The 16232-nt window shown below is 39.1% G+C and overlaps 2 protein-coding genes across 5 annotated transcripts in view; both read left to right on the forward strand.

Annotated features, from left to right (window-relative positions):
- Positions 1-1179: 1179 nt before the first annotated feature.
- SLC24A2 (solute carrier family 24 member 2) overlaps positions 1180-16232 on the forward strand; it is a 102940-nt gene continuing 87887 nt past the window's right edge. For 2 of the 4 annotated variants that reach the window (XM_054283987.1, XM_054284013.1), the window contains exons 1-2: positions 1305-1438; positions 3065-4139. In XM_054283987.1, coding sequence (XP_054139962.1) covers positions 3207-4139 — 933 coding nt within the window. In that variant the 5' untranslated portion in view covers positions 1305-1438; positions 3065-3206. Of the gene's footprint in view, positions 1227-1304; positions 1456-3064; positions 4140-16232 lie in introns of those variants that run through there. The other 2 variants (XM_054284003.1, XM_054283995.1) reach the window with 2 other exon arrangements.
- The window catches only part of RPS6 (ribosomal protein S6), a 156773-nt gene continuing 146708 nt past the window's right edge, over positions 6168-16232 (forward strand). Inside the window, exon 1 of the mRNA XM_054284058.1 lies at positions 6168-6171. Within this exon, the coding sequence (XP_054140033.1) occupies positions 6168-6171 (4 nt within the window). The remainder of the gene's footprint in view (positions 6172-16232) is intronic.

The raw sequence follows: 16232 nt of genomic DNA on the forward strand, positions 1-16232 counted from the left end.
TACATTTTTGTATTCTTTGTGAAGCACCAATTAATAGTTATTTTCTTTGCCATAGGATGAAATAAGAGTTCAAAATGAAGAAAGTAGAAACTGTAAGAGGTTATTATTTGCCCCAAAGAGACTGAGAGTTCACCTCTTACAGTAGGGGTTTTCAGAACGTGCAAAGTATGTCATTGAAAGCAGAGAAGTGTTAGTGAGCTCTTTACCAAACTTTTCCCAGATCTCAATGGCTGTTCTTACCCAGCTGAGAGCAAATATACCTGCTCTTGTCTGGGCACTGCATTTTTCAAGGGCTTCCACATGAAGTTCTTCTTAAACAGCCCTGCACCAATCAGGGTCTTCCTGTGATGTTGGCCCGCCTACACTGGATTACTTTGGTTTATCCATGGATTACCAAGCAGGTTTTTTAACAGTGGCACAGAGGAGGAATGCAACTGGTATGTCAAAAGAGCATCACCTGTGTACCCAAACAGATCTCCAGCATAAGTCACAGGAAATTAGCTATGGTTATAGAGCTGCATTTGTAACTGTTCCAATGTTCGTGAATTTTGAAGCATTTACTTAATGAAGTGCAGCTTATTGGGAAAATACTAATGTTGAAAGCAGAAGATTAAAAGAGAAGGTGACAGCTCTGGCTAAGGAATTCTCCTGTTTTCTCGTGTGTACAGGGCATCTTTATGGTTCTCTTCAGCAACTTTGAAATGCAGTTTAAAGAAATTTCTGTTCAGCAGTAAATTAATCATAACAAATAACTCAATCATGGATATGTCGTCATCCTTAAATCAAAACCAAAATGAAACGTCCTTATCTTTCTTATCCTGATTTCCTTTCATTTAGCATAAAGGATATTTCGATCAGAAGGCCTCACCTTTTTAAAAGAGCCCCGCTCTTCGAGGCTTATTACCTTTGCTAGATGCGCTATATTTTACCTCGCTTAAAACGGCGCCAGCTAACCCAGAACGAAGGGGGGAAATGAAATAAATAAATTCCGTGCCCCCCTTGCTCGGCCAGCGACCCCAGTCCCGCGGGAGCGCGGCGGGCGGGGGCGGGGCGCCGCCTGCCCCGCCTGCAGGGGCGGTCCCGCTGCCGCCGCCCGCCGCAGTCGGTGCCGCGGGGCTGCGCTCGGGCCGCCCGTGCCCGCGCCCGCGCCCGCGCCCGCCGCGCTCCTCCGCGCCCCTGCCGAGCGCCCGCGGGCCGGCGCGCAGCGCAGCGCAGCGCAGCTCCGGGTGAGCGCGGGCGGGGGCTGGGCTGCGGCGGTGCGGGGACTCCCATCCGCAAATTCCCGCCTCCATGGGCGGCACCGGCTGCCGAGTAGGGGCCACCGGTGCCCCGAGCCCCCGGTCGGTGCCTGCGCGGCTCTCCGCTCTTGCGGCTGGACCCGCTCCCCTTTCGGAGGTGGAAAAAGTTTGTGCGGCGTGGAGCGGAGCGCGGCGGAGCGGTGCGAACTTGCGCTGAGTTAGGCGAGGCGCTGCGGCATCTCCGCGGGGGCACGGGCACGAAGGCGGGGCGGCGGGGGCTGCGCTGCGCTCCGTCGGGTCTGGGGTCCGCCGGGGCGGGAGCGGGGTGGCCGAGATGAGTGCCAGGGCCGGGCGCAGGCGGAGCGCTTCTCCTGTGTCCCGTTCGCCTCACGGCCAAGGGAGCGCCGACACCGGCCCGCGGCCGCCGGCCGTGCACGGCAGCGGTGCTGGTGCTGTTCCGGTGTCTTTCCTGCTAAATGTGGCAGTCCGTCGAGTGTTAACTCTGGGGTGGGAGATAAATATCTCTGGTGTGCTGCTGCATCTTGCGGATGAAGTATGTCTCTATGACATCTTAGTTGGAAACTGTTTGAAAAAATCAGGAGAAACTGAGAATGACTTAATAACTTCTAGGGAGATAACTGCATGTAGTAGCTGTAATCCTGTATTTGGGAATACAAAGTCAGTTATTCTGCTGATTGATAGAAAGTTCAGAATTCAGCTACTGCTACAAATGACTTGAATAAGAGAGGTAACAAAGTATTTTTGGACAGTAATTGTAAAGACTAACATTCAGTTTGATTCAGAAAGTATCTTACATTTTGTTTCATATAAAATAACTGTGAAAGACATATATATGTAACTAAGCTCTCCATTACAAATCTTCTTCAAATTCCTTAAGCAAAACACCTATTATCTACAGATATTTTTTTCCTGTGTTAAAAGTGCTGTTAGTCAAGAATGCTCATCTCTGGCATATATGAGCTGTCATTCTTGCATAATTCCTTACTGTTTCATTTCTTTCAGGATCAACTCTTGTGTAAATTTAAACAATTTTCTTAAGTATTAGTAAGAGGAGCACTTTTAAAAGGTACCACATAGGTATTCTTAGTAACATCCTACATTTATTTCTGAATGCATGACATAAATCAAAACAGAGTGAGGGGAGACTGGAAATTTTGTCTTGACTCATCCAAGACAGTGTCCTAGCTCTGATCAGAAGGAAACCAAGTTCTCTCTGTAAATCTGAGCTGATTTTACAGTGGAGCTAAAGAAACTCCCATTTCAGTCCTGTTCCAGCATCAGAGTATTCTACTTACACATCAATGTCTGTTGCTCTGTGCATACGTAACATTTCAATTAATGCTGCCTCAGCTATCTAAAGCTCTGATGAGATGCTTGTTAGCACTTTGATTGCTTTTCCTGGCACTATTGACCCTGCATTTGGGATTTGGACGTTACGTGTTCATAGTGGAAAGTAATTACAGCAGGTAATAATCTTTGGTGTATCCATTAAAATAATAGTTTCTTCATTTTTGCACAACATCCGGAGACAGTTTTTACCTTCCACTAGGATTTTTTTGTTGTTGTTGACAACTGAGGAGAGCAGTGGCTCAGAGGCATATGAGAGGCGTAATATGAGTATTGGTAAACTGTTATCCACAGGGTTACTGTTTAAACAAACATATAATTGCTGTTTCTGGTGGGATGTGACAGAGGTTATGTTACATATTCTGCTTCAAATTTTAAATGTAACCCAGTCTGTAAAATGCTTTCATAAGTTTCTAATCACTTCCTGTTTCACTAATGTCAATGTTTGTCCTTTTAAGATGAATGAAGAAAATACGTCCTGTGAAGAGTGAAAGTACTTGATTCTGGGAAGACTCTTACAGCGCTTCTAACTTCAAAGCTGGAGGAAAGTATGAAGGAACAGTCTGTCTGACTCCCTCAGCGTTTCTCACAGAACACAAAATGGCTCTTCAGGAAAAAACTGTTGTTGGTGTCTTGGAGGAGTGGTGTTTGGCGGAACCTCTGTTCGGTTGCAGGTGGCACCAGAATGTCAGGAAAAAACTGAGACTGATACGAATTGTAGGGCTCCTTGTCAGTGTAGTGGCCATTAGTACTTTCTCACTTTCAATGAGTGCCTTTTTCAAGATGGAATCACATAGCACGGCGCTGGTCAGCAGCCTAGATAGCCAAAAGCTGGTGCATGGGCATCAAAGAACTCTCTTGGATTTCACAGAACAGAATGAAAATGGCACTCCAGATCCACATGCTTCTATGAAACATGAAGCTGGGCAAGACAATGAAACAGATGATCATGCGAAGGGAGAGTACCCCGAGGACCTTTTCTCTCTTGAGGAGAGAAGACAGGGAGCAGTGATCCTCCATATAATTGGAATGATTTACATGTTTATAGCCTTAGCCATAGTCTGTGATGAGTTCTTTGTTCCTTCCCTGACTGTCATCACTGAAAAACTGGCCATTTCCGATGATGTGGCAGGGGCAACCTTCATGGCTGCTGGTGGGTCAGCCCCAGAGCTCTTCACTTCTTTGATAGGAGTGTTTATATCCCACAGCAACGTTGGCATTGGTACAATAGTGGGATCTGCCGTGTTCAATATCCTTTTCGTGATTGGAATGTGTGCTTTATTTTCTAAAGAGATCTTGAATCTTACTTGGTGGCCACTCTTTCGAGACATGTCCTTTTACATCATTGACTTGATCTTGCTAATCATCTTTTTTCTGGATAACTTCATAATGTGGTGGGAAAGCATAACACTCCTGACAGCATATTTTTTCTATGTGACATTTATGAAGTTCAATGTCCAAGTAGAAGAATTGGTGAAGAAATTTTTAAACAGGAACAAGGTTGAGAAGGTAACAACAGATGCTGAAGGAAAGGTTGGTCAATTTTTAGTTGAATTATATGTACTAATGTCCTTATAAGTGCTAAGTCCTTCTGTAGCATAAGGGTTCTAATACAGTACAGTAGTCAATATAGAAAAGTTGCATGTTTTACTCAAATGTCTTTTTTTTTAATCAAACTGATATTGAAAATAAAAAAGCAAGCAGCCTTCTAGTAAATCAATAACTTTTAACTCCAGAATTATCCTGATCACACAGAAAGCAAGAATTAAAATGGCAGCAAAAAGACATAAACCTTTACTCAGCATTTTGGCACGTTGATGAGGTCAGAGCTATTTTTTCCCTAAGCTTTTGGATTAAGCCGTGACAGTATCTGGGGAGGATCTTGTGACAAAATTTGGCTTTCTAAAGACTTTCAATGCACTTTTTTCCTCAGAGAAAAATAATTCAGAACAGTGTACAAAGGTATTTTTGTACATGCTTTTCATCTACCCATGCTGATAATGCAACATTAACTTCCTGTTGTAATTAGTGGCACTTCCATGAAAAAAAACTCGTGAAAAGAGTGACCGCAGTGGCAAAAGTCATAGGTTCTCTGTTTGAGGAGGATGGTTTCCCATATGCTATTTGCAACTGTGTAAACTAATTTTTGTCCACAAGTAGATAATGAAATTAATGCACAGAGGGCTTGTTAAGTTTTCAGCAATTACAATAATCTTTTAAACAACTTTCTTCTTAAAGCAAGCAATATTTAAGGGACCTATGAAGCTGAGCTGGTTAATACTTATGCATGTAGCAATGTGTTGGTTGGAATGTCTGCTTTTATATAACTTTGGGTATATTCGTCAGATAAGGTTTTATAATGCAGTAATTATTCAAATTATCAGGGACCTAGCTGCTCACTGTTCGGTTTCTTTTGTTTAGCACTCATATATAAAGTGGTTCAGAAGAGGCACAATCCTGTGCACAATATAAGTGAACAGGCACATAAAAGGAGGAGAGAGACATATCAGAGCTGGATATTTTAAAAGTTGTGACAGACACATTCAGTTTTAGGGCAAGCCACAAACAACCAAAATTAAAGCCCAAAAAAGTCTCATTTTTCCCTTGTATTCTCTAACCAAGTTTAACAGATGTACACTTACTTGTAACTTTATCTTTTCCTTCTTTTTTTTTCCAAAATCAGCATGCTCATCTTCATCTTTCTCAAAATGTATTATTGGCGTTTTATTAGTAAATGAAAAGAAAGGTCAACACCAACAAAATGCTTACCCTAATTAGCAAGGGGCTTCTTTAACTACATTAGTTGGTTTCTAAATAATCTAAGAGTTCATAGTGCACTGTAAGTCCTTTGACAGTTAGTGCTAAAAATATGTAATGATAGAAAGACTATGGTATATGTCGCCAACTTCATCTGTCCAAAACTGGACAGAAAATATAAATCAGTAATGGGTCTGAAGCAATTATCAATATGAAAAGCAACTGCCTTGTGTTGTCCAGGCCACAATGTAAGGGAGAGTAGCTGTATATCAAAGTGTTTAATTATTTTTCGCTGAACAGAAGAATAAATCATTTGTGAGCCGTATTGAACATTAGTTATATTTGAAGTACTCTAGATGGACTTGATTTTAAAAGGATACCTTTAGAACCACTCATTTGTTATTTAACATTTTAATTACTTAGAGTTTGTTTATAATACAGGTACACAGATTTCAGATGGGGTGAAAAAAAACCAAAAATTGGCTACTGCTCCTAAAAACACAAGCTTTGCATGATATGTTTCATGAAAATAATTTTTCTGAATTAAATTTAATTAAAATTATAAAATAATATATTCATAAATCATTGAGTATTGAAGAAAGATGAAAGATGTTCTAATTTTGTTGCAGTTTAGCAAATACGTATTTTTTGCCTCTTGGGAGAAATAGCTTCTCAAGGTGTCAGACCATGTTTTTACTCTGTGAGCTATGCTGTAAAGGCATATTTTTTAATATTACACTTACACTTTGAAATGATAAGTCATTATGAATTATTTTATTATTCAGTTGAACAGCATTAAGCAGGATGAATGAAATTATTTTCTTATAGCAAGGATGTCACAGATTATGTTCATTGGATAATATCTCAGTGAAGTTCTCTCTTAATTTACTTGCTATTATTAGATTGCTTTTTAAATTAAAAAATAGCAAAAAAAACCAAAACCCAAAACTATTACATGTAGTCCTAAGCCGGATAGAGATGCTTAGGACTTGAAGTTATTGTCTAAAGCAAAGAATAAAGTGCTTTTATAGTCTGAGGTCTGGTGCCTTGTAGTGAATGCCATGCATATGGATGTTTATTTCCTAAACACTGAGGTTTATAAGTATCATAGAAGTGATAGTCTTGGCTTTTGGTGGCAAAAAATATTTAATTCCTACAGTGTTAACTGTTAGCCTAGATTGCTTCCATTCATCAAGAGTGTGTATGTACAATTGTATGTATCAAATTAGTATACTGAACACAGAATTTGCAATCTCTGTTGTTTCTGATGGAAACTTTTTCACTCTCTTTTCCCCCACTGAGCCAGAGAATTGCTAGGCAGCTATCTGGAACTGGGTGTGTTAAAGTCTCTTGAAATATTTTCATTTTAGGAGAGTAGAGAAAACTCTCATTCCTCTAACCAAAACTCCCTCTGCCTATCTGTTGTTGATTCTGCTGCTGCCAAACTGGCAAGTATTCTGCTAAAAGAGCGTGTGTGTCGTATTTACCTTTAAGGCTGTTGTAATCTGAAAGCAGCTCAACAAATTTGAGAAGTCTAAATAAGGCATCATAAAGCTGGATAGTGAAGGGTTAGGTGGCTTATTAGCAAATGAGTAGCAAAGAGTAAAAAGCTGATCAGATGAGAAACCTCTTGAGATACTAAAATATATTTTAATGTTAATTTCCATGCTTTTATTCTCAGTTGTCTTGAGAGGTTGAAGAAAGTTTTACGTTCTCAAGGACAGTATTTCCCATGAGTAAAGGCTTTAGATATGAGCTGATTTTTTTTGTCTAGCTTTCATTTGCTCTAGGTGTATTCATCAGGTTGCTGAAATGCATGTGTATCTCTGTAGATGCTTTTTAGATTTCTATCCCTATTCTTAAAAATTAAAGTACATCTTTTTGTGCTAGAAGACTGTGACTATTTGAACTTCTGATCTTATTTTCTTTAGTGTGTTGGTTGCTTGTACAAATGTGAATGCAGACAGAGTACTCTATATGAATTTCATTGTGCTCACTATTTTCCTTCACATGCTTTCAAATATATGTAGTCTGGATTATTAAAGTGTCAGCTTGAGAAAATCTGGTAGCTTTAGTTTTCGGAACAATTTTGTGGCACTGGCGAGAACAGACTTCTTGCATTTAGAGTTCATAGGGTTCACTGGCAAGGCTCTGTTTGAACTGTGGATAATTCTGTGCCTCATGCCACTCCCTAGGAAGCCTGATGGCAGTCAGATACTGATGAACTCCAGAGATCACTGTGAAAAGGATGAAAAAAAAAAGGAGGATAGATGAAAAAACAAGACAGGATTAAAAGACAAGATAAAAACCAGATGGCTGAGTTCTACAGTGTAGGATGGCGTATGGAATATGCAGATCAAGATGTGTCCCTAACAAGTCACACTGAATGGGCCCTACAGTAGTAAGTGCCATCCCACTGCTGGATATCCCCAGAAGTCCCTTCCAGCTTAACCTATTCTATGGTATGATTTTCAGATTTTATGTAGCTATCCTGTGAAGAACAGATAGGTAAGGACTGAGGTGGAATCAGCTGAACAAGGATATTTAAAAACATAAGCCTGAAGTTGATTATAATAGGCAGAAAGAGAAAAACAGAAGAAGCTGATGGACAAACATCTTAAAAATAACACTTTTTAAAATTTTCTGCTAAGATTTCAGTCTATTCTTCATCATCTGTGTTGGTGAAGATATGTTGAATGTATTAAGTCACATTAAAACATCATGTGGAACTACCTTTCAGTTTTAAGTATTCTTTTTCCTTTAATGTAGCATGAAAATCATTGCAGAAGTGCTTGGATCTGATTGTTCAGTGAATAATTCAAAACAGTTCTGTTTGGCAACTAGGACAACAGAATGTGGGTGGTGCAGGGATATTGTGCAATGACATCTGTTTCACTGACAGTACCATTTTAGATGAATAGCTTATGGTATATACAAGACAGTTGCAGTTTTTCTACATTTACAGAGAGCTGCATTTGGAAAATGAGCTATTTTTACCAACACAGCGTAACTATTATTTTATTGCCAATTTTGTTGTCTTAAGAAACTTGAATAGCTTGTGTGTGATATTTTAAGATCCACAATGATCTCAATGTTGCCACAGTGTACTTAATGGCAGTATTTGCATTCTAAAGGAAAGTAACAGTATTTTAGGTACTTCTCTGCTTGATGGTTGTATTAGCACTGCACATGTACATTCACTATTATAACTGGTCTAGTCTGATCTAGTATGTGTTAAGGTAAAACACAAATAACCTGCATGCATACAAGAAAAACTGAAATTTCCTTTTTCAGGACTTCTTCATTTTGAATCCACAGACCTAGTAACTGTAACTCTATGCATAGAATAACTTTCTTTTCTTTCTTTGTTTTCATTACTAAGAATTTTTTTTTCTCATAGCTTTCATTGTTCATAGTGTTTCACTGTTCTTGGGAAGATCTGAATTTTATTCCAGAGACAGTTCTCAGTCGGTCTACTTGTGCAAGCATGTGTGTGAATATAGAGCTATGAGCATCTGGATCTTGCAAGATAGGTGCATTGTTTTAAGTACATGTTTGAAACAAAAGCCTCAGCACTGACATGGAACCATCTCTTGTTTAGATAAATGTCTGGTTTTGTGTCATGTTTTATCTGCTTTTATTCTCTCAGAAAACTTTCAGTCTACTTCTGTTTTAATTTAATGTTACTAGTAGCAGTTACTAATTTGCCTTGAGTTTTTAGCATTGTTGTTTCAATTTAGGACTATTAACTAACAGAACCATAGTCTGATACTTTATATCTGGAACCATTAGTACAGTGAAATGGATACTATTCTCAGTTTCTTTTAATGCTTCTTAGTAATTTATTGACCACAAATCAATGATTATAGTTTTCACCCCAGGAGTCTCTTGGTTTTTTATGTATGTACTTTGGTAATGAGCAAAAAGTGACAGCATGCAAATGTAGTGTAGATTAAATGCTCTTAACACATGGCCATCCACTTAGATGCCACCCTTGTTAAGTATGATGGGAAAAAGAAGTCTAGAACAGTGTCACCATTAATTAATAGCAGAGGGACAAAATATCCATCAGTATATTTAAAAATAAAAAGCATATGTAATTAAAAAGAAGTCAAATGATACATCTTAGAAGCTGTGTTGGCAAATGTTCACCATGCTGTGTTTCAGAACTCCAGACATGGTTAGATTTGTTGTACCAGAAGCTGTACAAAGAGAGGATATTAGGGGACTTTATAAAAGTTTTTCCCTCCATCATCTCAGTTTTGGATACTTTGTTCCAGATCCCTCACAGAATGTGAGAGCTATGGGAGACTGTAGGTGGAATGTCACCCCAAATCGGCATACCAGACCTCAGAATATCAACCAGTTTTGGGGTGCTTAATCTCTGGAGGAGCTTTACTTTAAAATCAAAAAGAAGTTCAGAATCTGTTTCTTGCTTATAGGCTTCTTCAGAAATGCCAGACACAGGTGCAGCATTATGGTACAACTTTTCTGTCTGACCCATATTCCTCTACTTTCCCCTCCAAGATAGTTCTCCAAATTTACCTCTCAGATAAATATTTAACAAAATCCAAAGGCTTTTACAAAGTCTTGAGATTTTGGGGATGGGAGTGCTCAACCTTTGTGAAATTACATGCAGATCTCCCACATTCATGGCCCATTTTAAGTTGACGTTGCACTCCTCATGTAGAATTTTTGAGAGGCAGGGCACAGCTGACTCCCCTACTTTTCTGGTCTTGTTTTAAGAGGCAGTAGTGCCCACTCCACAATATACGTTCTAGGCTGGGGATGTGGGATGTGGGTAGTGGAAGCTGCCCTAGGGCAATGCTTGTTGCAGTGTTGAGGGTGCCACATTTGGAGTGTGTGATGCTCTGAGCTCTGCTGACTTCAGAGTGACCTTGGCCTTTCTGAGTGGTGACATTCCCAAGGCAGCCGGCACTACACTGCCAGGGCCACAGGACAAAAAATTAGGTTTGATGAAGTGCTTTTTTCCTGCTAATGATCTGTGGTTTTTTGGTTTTATTAGCAGGAGTCAGTTCTCCACTGCTAGCTGTAGAGGTGTGAAAAGAGGCTGTAGTGTGTCCTTTCTCCTCTGATTTTTTTTTTTCCCCCAAGAATTAATGGATTTTGCTTTTGTAACTAAGGAATAAGATTATAACAAATTTGAATTTTTTAGTAGTAAGGGGTAGTATGTTCACAACAAGGAGAGCCCTGCAACAAAAGTGATAAAGAAGTGGAGATCAGGAAAGTTCTTAAAAATAAGGTATGTGCCCATGCTTCTCTTGAAAAGATCTGTGTGGGATGAATGAGTATTAAAAGTGTTTTATACATGGCATATAGAACAGATGGGAAGATGTATCAGAGATGAGTGTAAATGAACAGCTGTAAAACCTGTAACTCTTAAGGCATTCTATCTAACAACCTCATTTTACTGTTTATAAAATAAACTTCAATATAAAAAATAAGACTTCGTTATTTCTCCCCAGACATGTACCAAGTTTTGTCTAACCTGCAAATGGTGACTAGTCTGATGTTAATAACTCTGTAGAATAAATGGCGTTTCCTTCACCTTGGCCTAGATCAGCCATGTTCTGTTGTTTTTCAGACAGCTTTTATTTAAACATCACTTTTTATTATTTTCCTTAGTGGCTGCTTCCATTAATCTTTGCAGCTGTACTCATGCTATTGGCACAAATCAGAGATTAAAATGCTTTCTTGGCACTGACAAGTTTTTAGAAACTACAATGACATGATTGACCAAATACTGGGTGATTATAATTAATTTATCATGCACAGATATGTATAATGAGATATAGGTGGCTTAGGAAAAGAAAGGTGACTGGTTTTGTGTTGTTTTTTTTTTTTTTTTTAATTCAAAACTGCTCATTAAGTACTCCTGAAAAATCACTATCTTCCTTTATCAGTGGAAACAAAATACCTTAATAATACTTAGCTGTCCATTTCAAAATGCTGGAAATTTGGTCTCTCAAGTAGAATGCCTTACAGAATGCTCCTGACACTTCTTTGTTCTGAGAAAGGCACATATTTTTCTTACTATTTTTAATTTTCCTACCACAGTAATGAGATGATAACCTGGTCTCCCCTAGACTAGGTGCTTGGATAACTGTTGGAAATCACAGTTTCCTTCCTCAGTGGACAGAAACTCATCATGGGAAAAAGATAAATGTGATTCACAGTACCTGATAAGTAGAATATGATGTGTCATGTATACAGCCTTATGTACATTACAGTTAGCATACCATCAGTCTTTTCCTCCTCACCCAAGCTGTCATTGAGTTGCTGATTATTTATTAAATGTGGATGTCCAAGAGGTGATTTAAAGAAGTAGTTTATTTCTCTGTATTAACTTGCAATAGATCTTCACAAGTGTCATCAATGAAATATCTGGTAGAAGGCAGCACCTTTTTGCATTACAGGGCCTAAGTCAAAACAGTACTGTTAATACTCTATTTTGCTTTTGGGGAAAATAGTCAGATCAGATGGTTTGGATTTACTCTGGTCTTGTTGTAAATTTGTGTATTTGAAATTCTTGCTGTTGTATTGTTAAGTGCAGGTCAGCGTCAGAGGCAAACTGAAAATCCTAAATTAGAGCAGCCTTAGGGCATACTTTTGGCAAAAAAATTGCATCTGGCAGAATATATATTCTAGTACCTTACCACATTTTGTTATTTTGCAGGCAATACCTGTATCATTGAGGAAATTAGTTATTTGCTCTCACTGGTGGTTTGTTCATTTACCTGTGTTCTGATCTGAAAAAAGGAAATAAAAAAAAAATGCTGTTTTGGAATAGCAACCACTGCCTTGCTGGCAAGAGAAGTGGGCCTCAGGGTGGGGAAGAGCAATGAGAATTCAGTGTGTTGATCATGCATTTGTTTCTGCAGCAGGTGGAGGTTCAGAGCTCACGTTGCCTCCGAAGCAGCTTTATCTGGGGGTACAGTACTGCCCTGCCCTAACCACTCACTTACTTCGGGTGATTTTGCTGTCCCTGTCAGGTACAATTTCATCAGGGCAGCTCAAAGAACAATTACTGCAAAGTTACTGTGTTTTGCACTGTTCCATAACCATTCCCTTGTCATCCATGTTGTGATTTACATGAACAGCCATAAATAGCTGTGATCTTGGATGACTTCCTTTAAGGTTAGGGTGTGAAAACAGGCTTAAAGGTGTGTCTGTGCAATAATATTAAAATTGCTATGAAGTCCGACTCTCAAGGGAATAACAGATTGGTGCAGAATGGTTTCCTGTTTGAGGAAGAATAAAGGTAGCAGGGAATTTGTACTACAAACTATGCTGACAAATTAATAAAAAATTTTCCTCGGGAATTAATCCTGCTTTATCACCTCTTAACTGCTTAATGCTGCGAGTCTAGTCTGAAGTCAGCAGTAATACCAGTGACATTTATTGCATAACCAGCTAGTGTAAACTCTTCACCCTCTCACATTGCTGTAAAACAGCTCTAGCTGATATAGATCGCTGAGGAAAAGGCACGTCTGCAGTCACAGCCTGTGTTTGGTGACCTTCAGGGCATCATTTGAGCCCTGTCTAGTTATGTAGACTTTTGCCCAAGGGAGAAGGTTGAAGTTTGCGGGGTTTGTAACATTAGAGGATGAGCACCTCTTTTGGGATTAATCAGATGTTAATTTTGTTGTTTGTTTGTGCTGCAAGCTTTTATCAAATTACTAATTAAAGTCCTTCTATTGCTACCAGCACAATCACAAAGTTATCATTTAACTAAAATTTATGGCAATCAAATGTTTGAGTGGAAAACCCCCAGATTTAGAACTCCAAAAATTTCTTTGTCCAGGAGTTGTTTGAAATAATTCATATTAGTTACTTATGGATTTTTAAAGTCAACTGAAATAATTTGAAAGCATCATGCTGTCTTACAGGTAGTTTTGTTTCCATACATTTTTATTTAAATATTTCTGGGTTTCTACTTTATTCCTAGTATTAATTGTATTTATTTACTACAGTTTCTTTTCATTTAGAATGTTTCTGGGTAGAAGCATATTCTATTTGAAGTCTTCATCTTGGCTGGGTTTTTAAATGCTGCAGTGATATAAATATTATTAAATACTCTGCAAAGTCTGAGCTAAGAAGTGGTTAGTGTTTCCTCTTTATATTGCAAATCCTTTGAAAGTTAAGTTTTCCAGATCTGAGTTAATTTTTTGCAAGCAGATACAGCAATGCTAGTTTCTCTCCAGAAGTCACAGGCAGAATACCTGAGTCTCCTCTCAAAACCCTTGGCAAAATTCCTTTGAAATTTAGTCAGAGAATGATCCTGGGACTATATTGCAGAGGAATATCGCTGTTGTTTTTTGTGTTCCATTTCTGAAATAAAATCACTACTTGCTGCTGCTCCGAACCCTACTCGGGACATTATAATGAAGTGATTTTGTAGCCTTTTGATTGCCTCATTGTCGGTGTGTACCGGAGCCATGTCCTGTTTGTGTGTGTGTGTTGGCACACCTGGGTGTGCGTGTGCATGTGTGCGTGTGTGCATGTGCGTGTGTGCGTGTGCATGTGCGCGTGTACGTGTGTGCGTGTGCATGTGTGCGTGTGTGTGCATGTGCATGTGTGCGTGTGTGCGTGTGCATGTGCGTGTGTGCGTGTGCATGTGTGCGTGTGTGTGCGTGTGCATGTGTGCACGTGTGTGCGTGTGCATGTGTGCGTGTGTGTGTGTGTATGTGTGCGTGTGTGCGTGTGCATGGGTGCATGTGTGCATGCATGACAGCCTACACGCTGTCAGTCTGAAAGGCGCCACACAGGAGGTGAACCAGAAATGGTGCTGCTCTCTAGGATGGACATTCTCGTGCTTCCCACACCATCTCACCTGTCCTCTGCCTAGCAACCCTTTTCCGTAGGGCTCGCTCAAATATTTAGAGTTGGTGAGCAGCACGTTCCTCATAGGATTTTTCCAGATTAGTTATTCAGAGAAAAATGTCTGTGTTTTCTTCTTAAATATGCTCCAAGCAACAAACAACAATCCTGCCTGAGGCCGAGCACTGAATGTACTGAACTATGGACATATTTTACTGTACCTAATGTATCACATTAATGATTCTCTATCCTGTACCTCTGCAGAGATAGAAACAGGAGGCCTACATCACTGTACTGGAGTGATTTCTTGCTTTACAGTGAGGTAATCATGATTTGATTCTATCATGGGAATGGCCTATGATGCTATTCTTTGCTACATGACATTTCGTGCAGAGAAAAGGCATTTCTTATTCAGGTGAAAGGCCAACAGCTGTAATTCCAGTAACTAAAATTTGTTACATATAAGTAAGAAACTGTGCAGAAAGTTAGAGTGATGATCTATTGCTTTCTTCATTTAAAGTTGCCTGTAAAGTGTAAGTCCTTTTAAGCAAGGTAATAGAAATGTTTCTGCACCCATTCCTTAATTATCTCTTGCAACATGTTTGCAAATATATTAATAATTATTTACAAATATAAATCTTAAAAATCAGTATTTTCAAGTAGATCAGTATTGAAATTACTTACCGAACTGTTTGGATAACTTCCTGTGTCCATTTTGTCCTTGCAAGAAACACCTTAAGTGTTTCCATAAAGTATAGTGTTTGTATATTTAGCATTAACAAAAAAGCCCCACTAAACCCAAAAGAAAACATGCAGCCTCTTCTTTTTAGGGCTGTGGGAAATAAACGTTGATTTATAATCTCATACATAGACATGTGTGAAGAAATGCAGACACTCATCTTGAAATAATAGCAATAGGCTTAGTAACAGGCTGGACTGAATTGCTAACTCATGCCTTAGCTTTGGATCTAAGGGTCAAGATGTGGTTCTCTCATTTAATTGTCTTAGAAACCTGTGGTTTTCAAGCATCATAGAACATTGTGCAGTGTGCTGTAGGAAAGTTTTATTTCTGGTTCTTTGATTAGATTACAGTATGCAAGATAAAAAAAAGATCAGCATATTGATGGCAAAATGGTCTTGAGGCAAAGCAAGAACACGGTGGCATCTGAGAAAGTGGTGGTCAGGCTTGGTAGAAAGAAACCAGATAGCATACATGAGGCTCTCATTTTGTATCATGCTGGTTTTCAAGCATCTTGGTAAGCATGTCCTCTTTGCCTAAGCTTTAAATGTTAGTACATTTTCTGCTTAAGAATTCTTCCCATCATTAGCATTATTGCCCTTCCTTAAAATGTAAGGAAGGATAGTAGGGAAAAAGTCAAATGGAGCTTGAATAAATCCTATATGTGCAGATTTTTATAATTTCAACAATTATTTTTTCTTCTTTTGTGAGGGAAAGGACTAAACTCAATGAAAGGTATCTTTGAAATTGATGACAAGTTTTCCTGTTGATTTTGATGAAAGTGAAATTAAGCCCAAAAGTCAGGACATTGAGATTTATGATCTGGATGCTTCTCTGTTCTCTGTGTGCCACTGTATGATTCCAAGCTTCTGAGCTGCTCTCCTTCCATATTAAATCACCCCTAGCAAACAAAGAAAGCAATTTCTTTTGCACTTGTACCAAGGAAAACTGGCTTTATCAGCTTTCTTTGCCCTTGGACTCAAACTGGAAAAGGGCATTCAGTGTTTCACAGCATGATCTGTCCTGTCATGTGGATTATTGATAAATATCAAAGCAATTATTGTGTGGTGAGATCACAATAGTCTTTTCCCATACCACTGCTAGAAACCACTGCTGGTTTCATCATTCTTAAGTGGTGTGTCTGTAAAGGGAAAGAGTGGGCATGGGAAAAGTTAGTTAATTCCTTTCTGAAAGGTAGGAAAAGCCATTAGCTGTTTTGTTAATTAGGTACACATACAGGCACATTTTTTGTGAGTGATCAAGTGGAAGAAAACTTTTCTCTGTGAATT

This window comes from Melozone crissalis, unplaced genomic scaffold (genome assembly GCF_028551555.1).
Source record: "Melozone crissalis strain CALT ecotype California unplaced genomic scaffold, PUWL_Pcris_2 ptg000005l_1, whole genome shotgun sequence".
Taxonomy (NCBI): domain Eukaryota; kingdom Metazoa; phylum Chordata; class Aves; order Passeriformes; family Passerellidae; genus Melozone; species Melozone crissalis.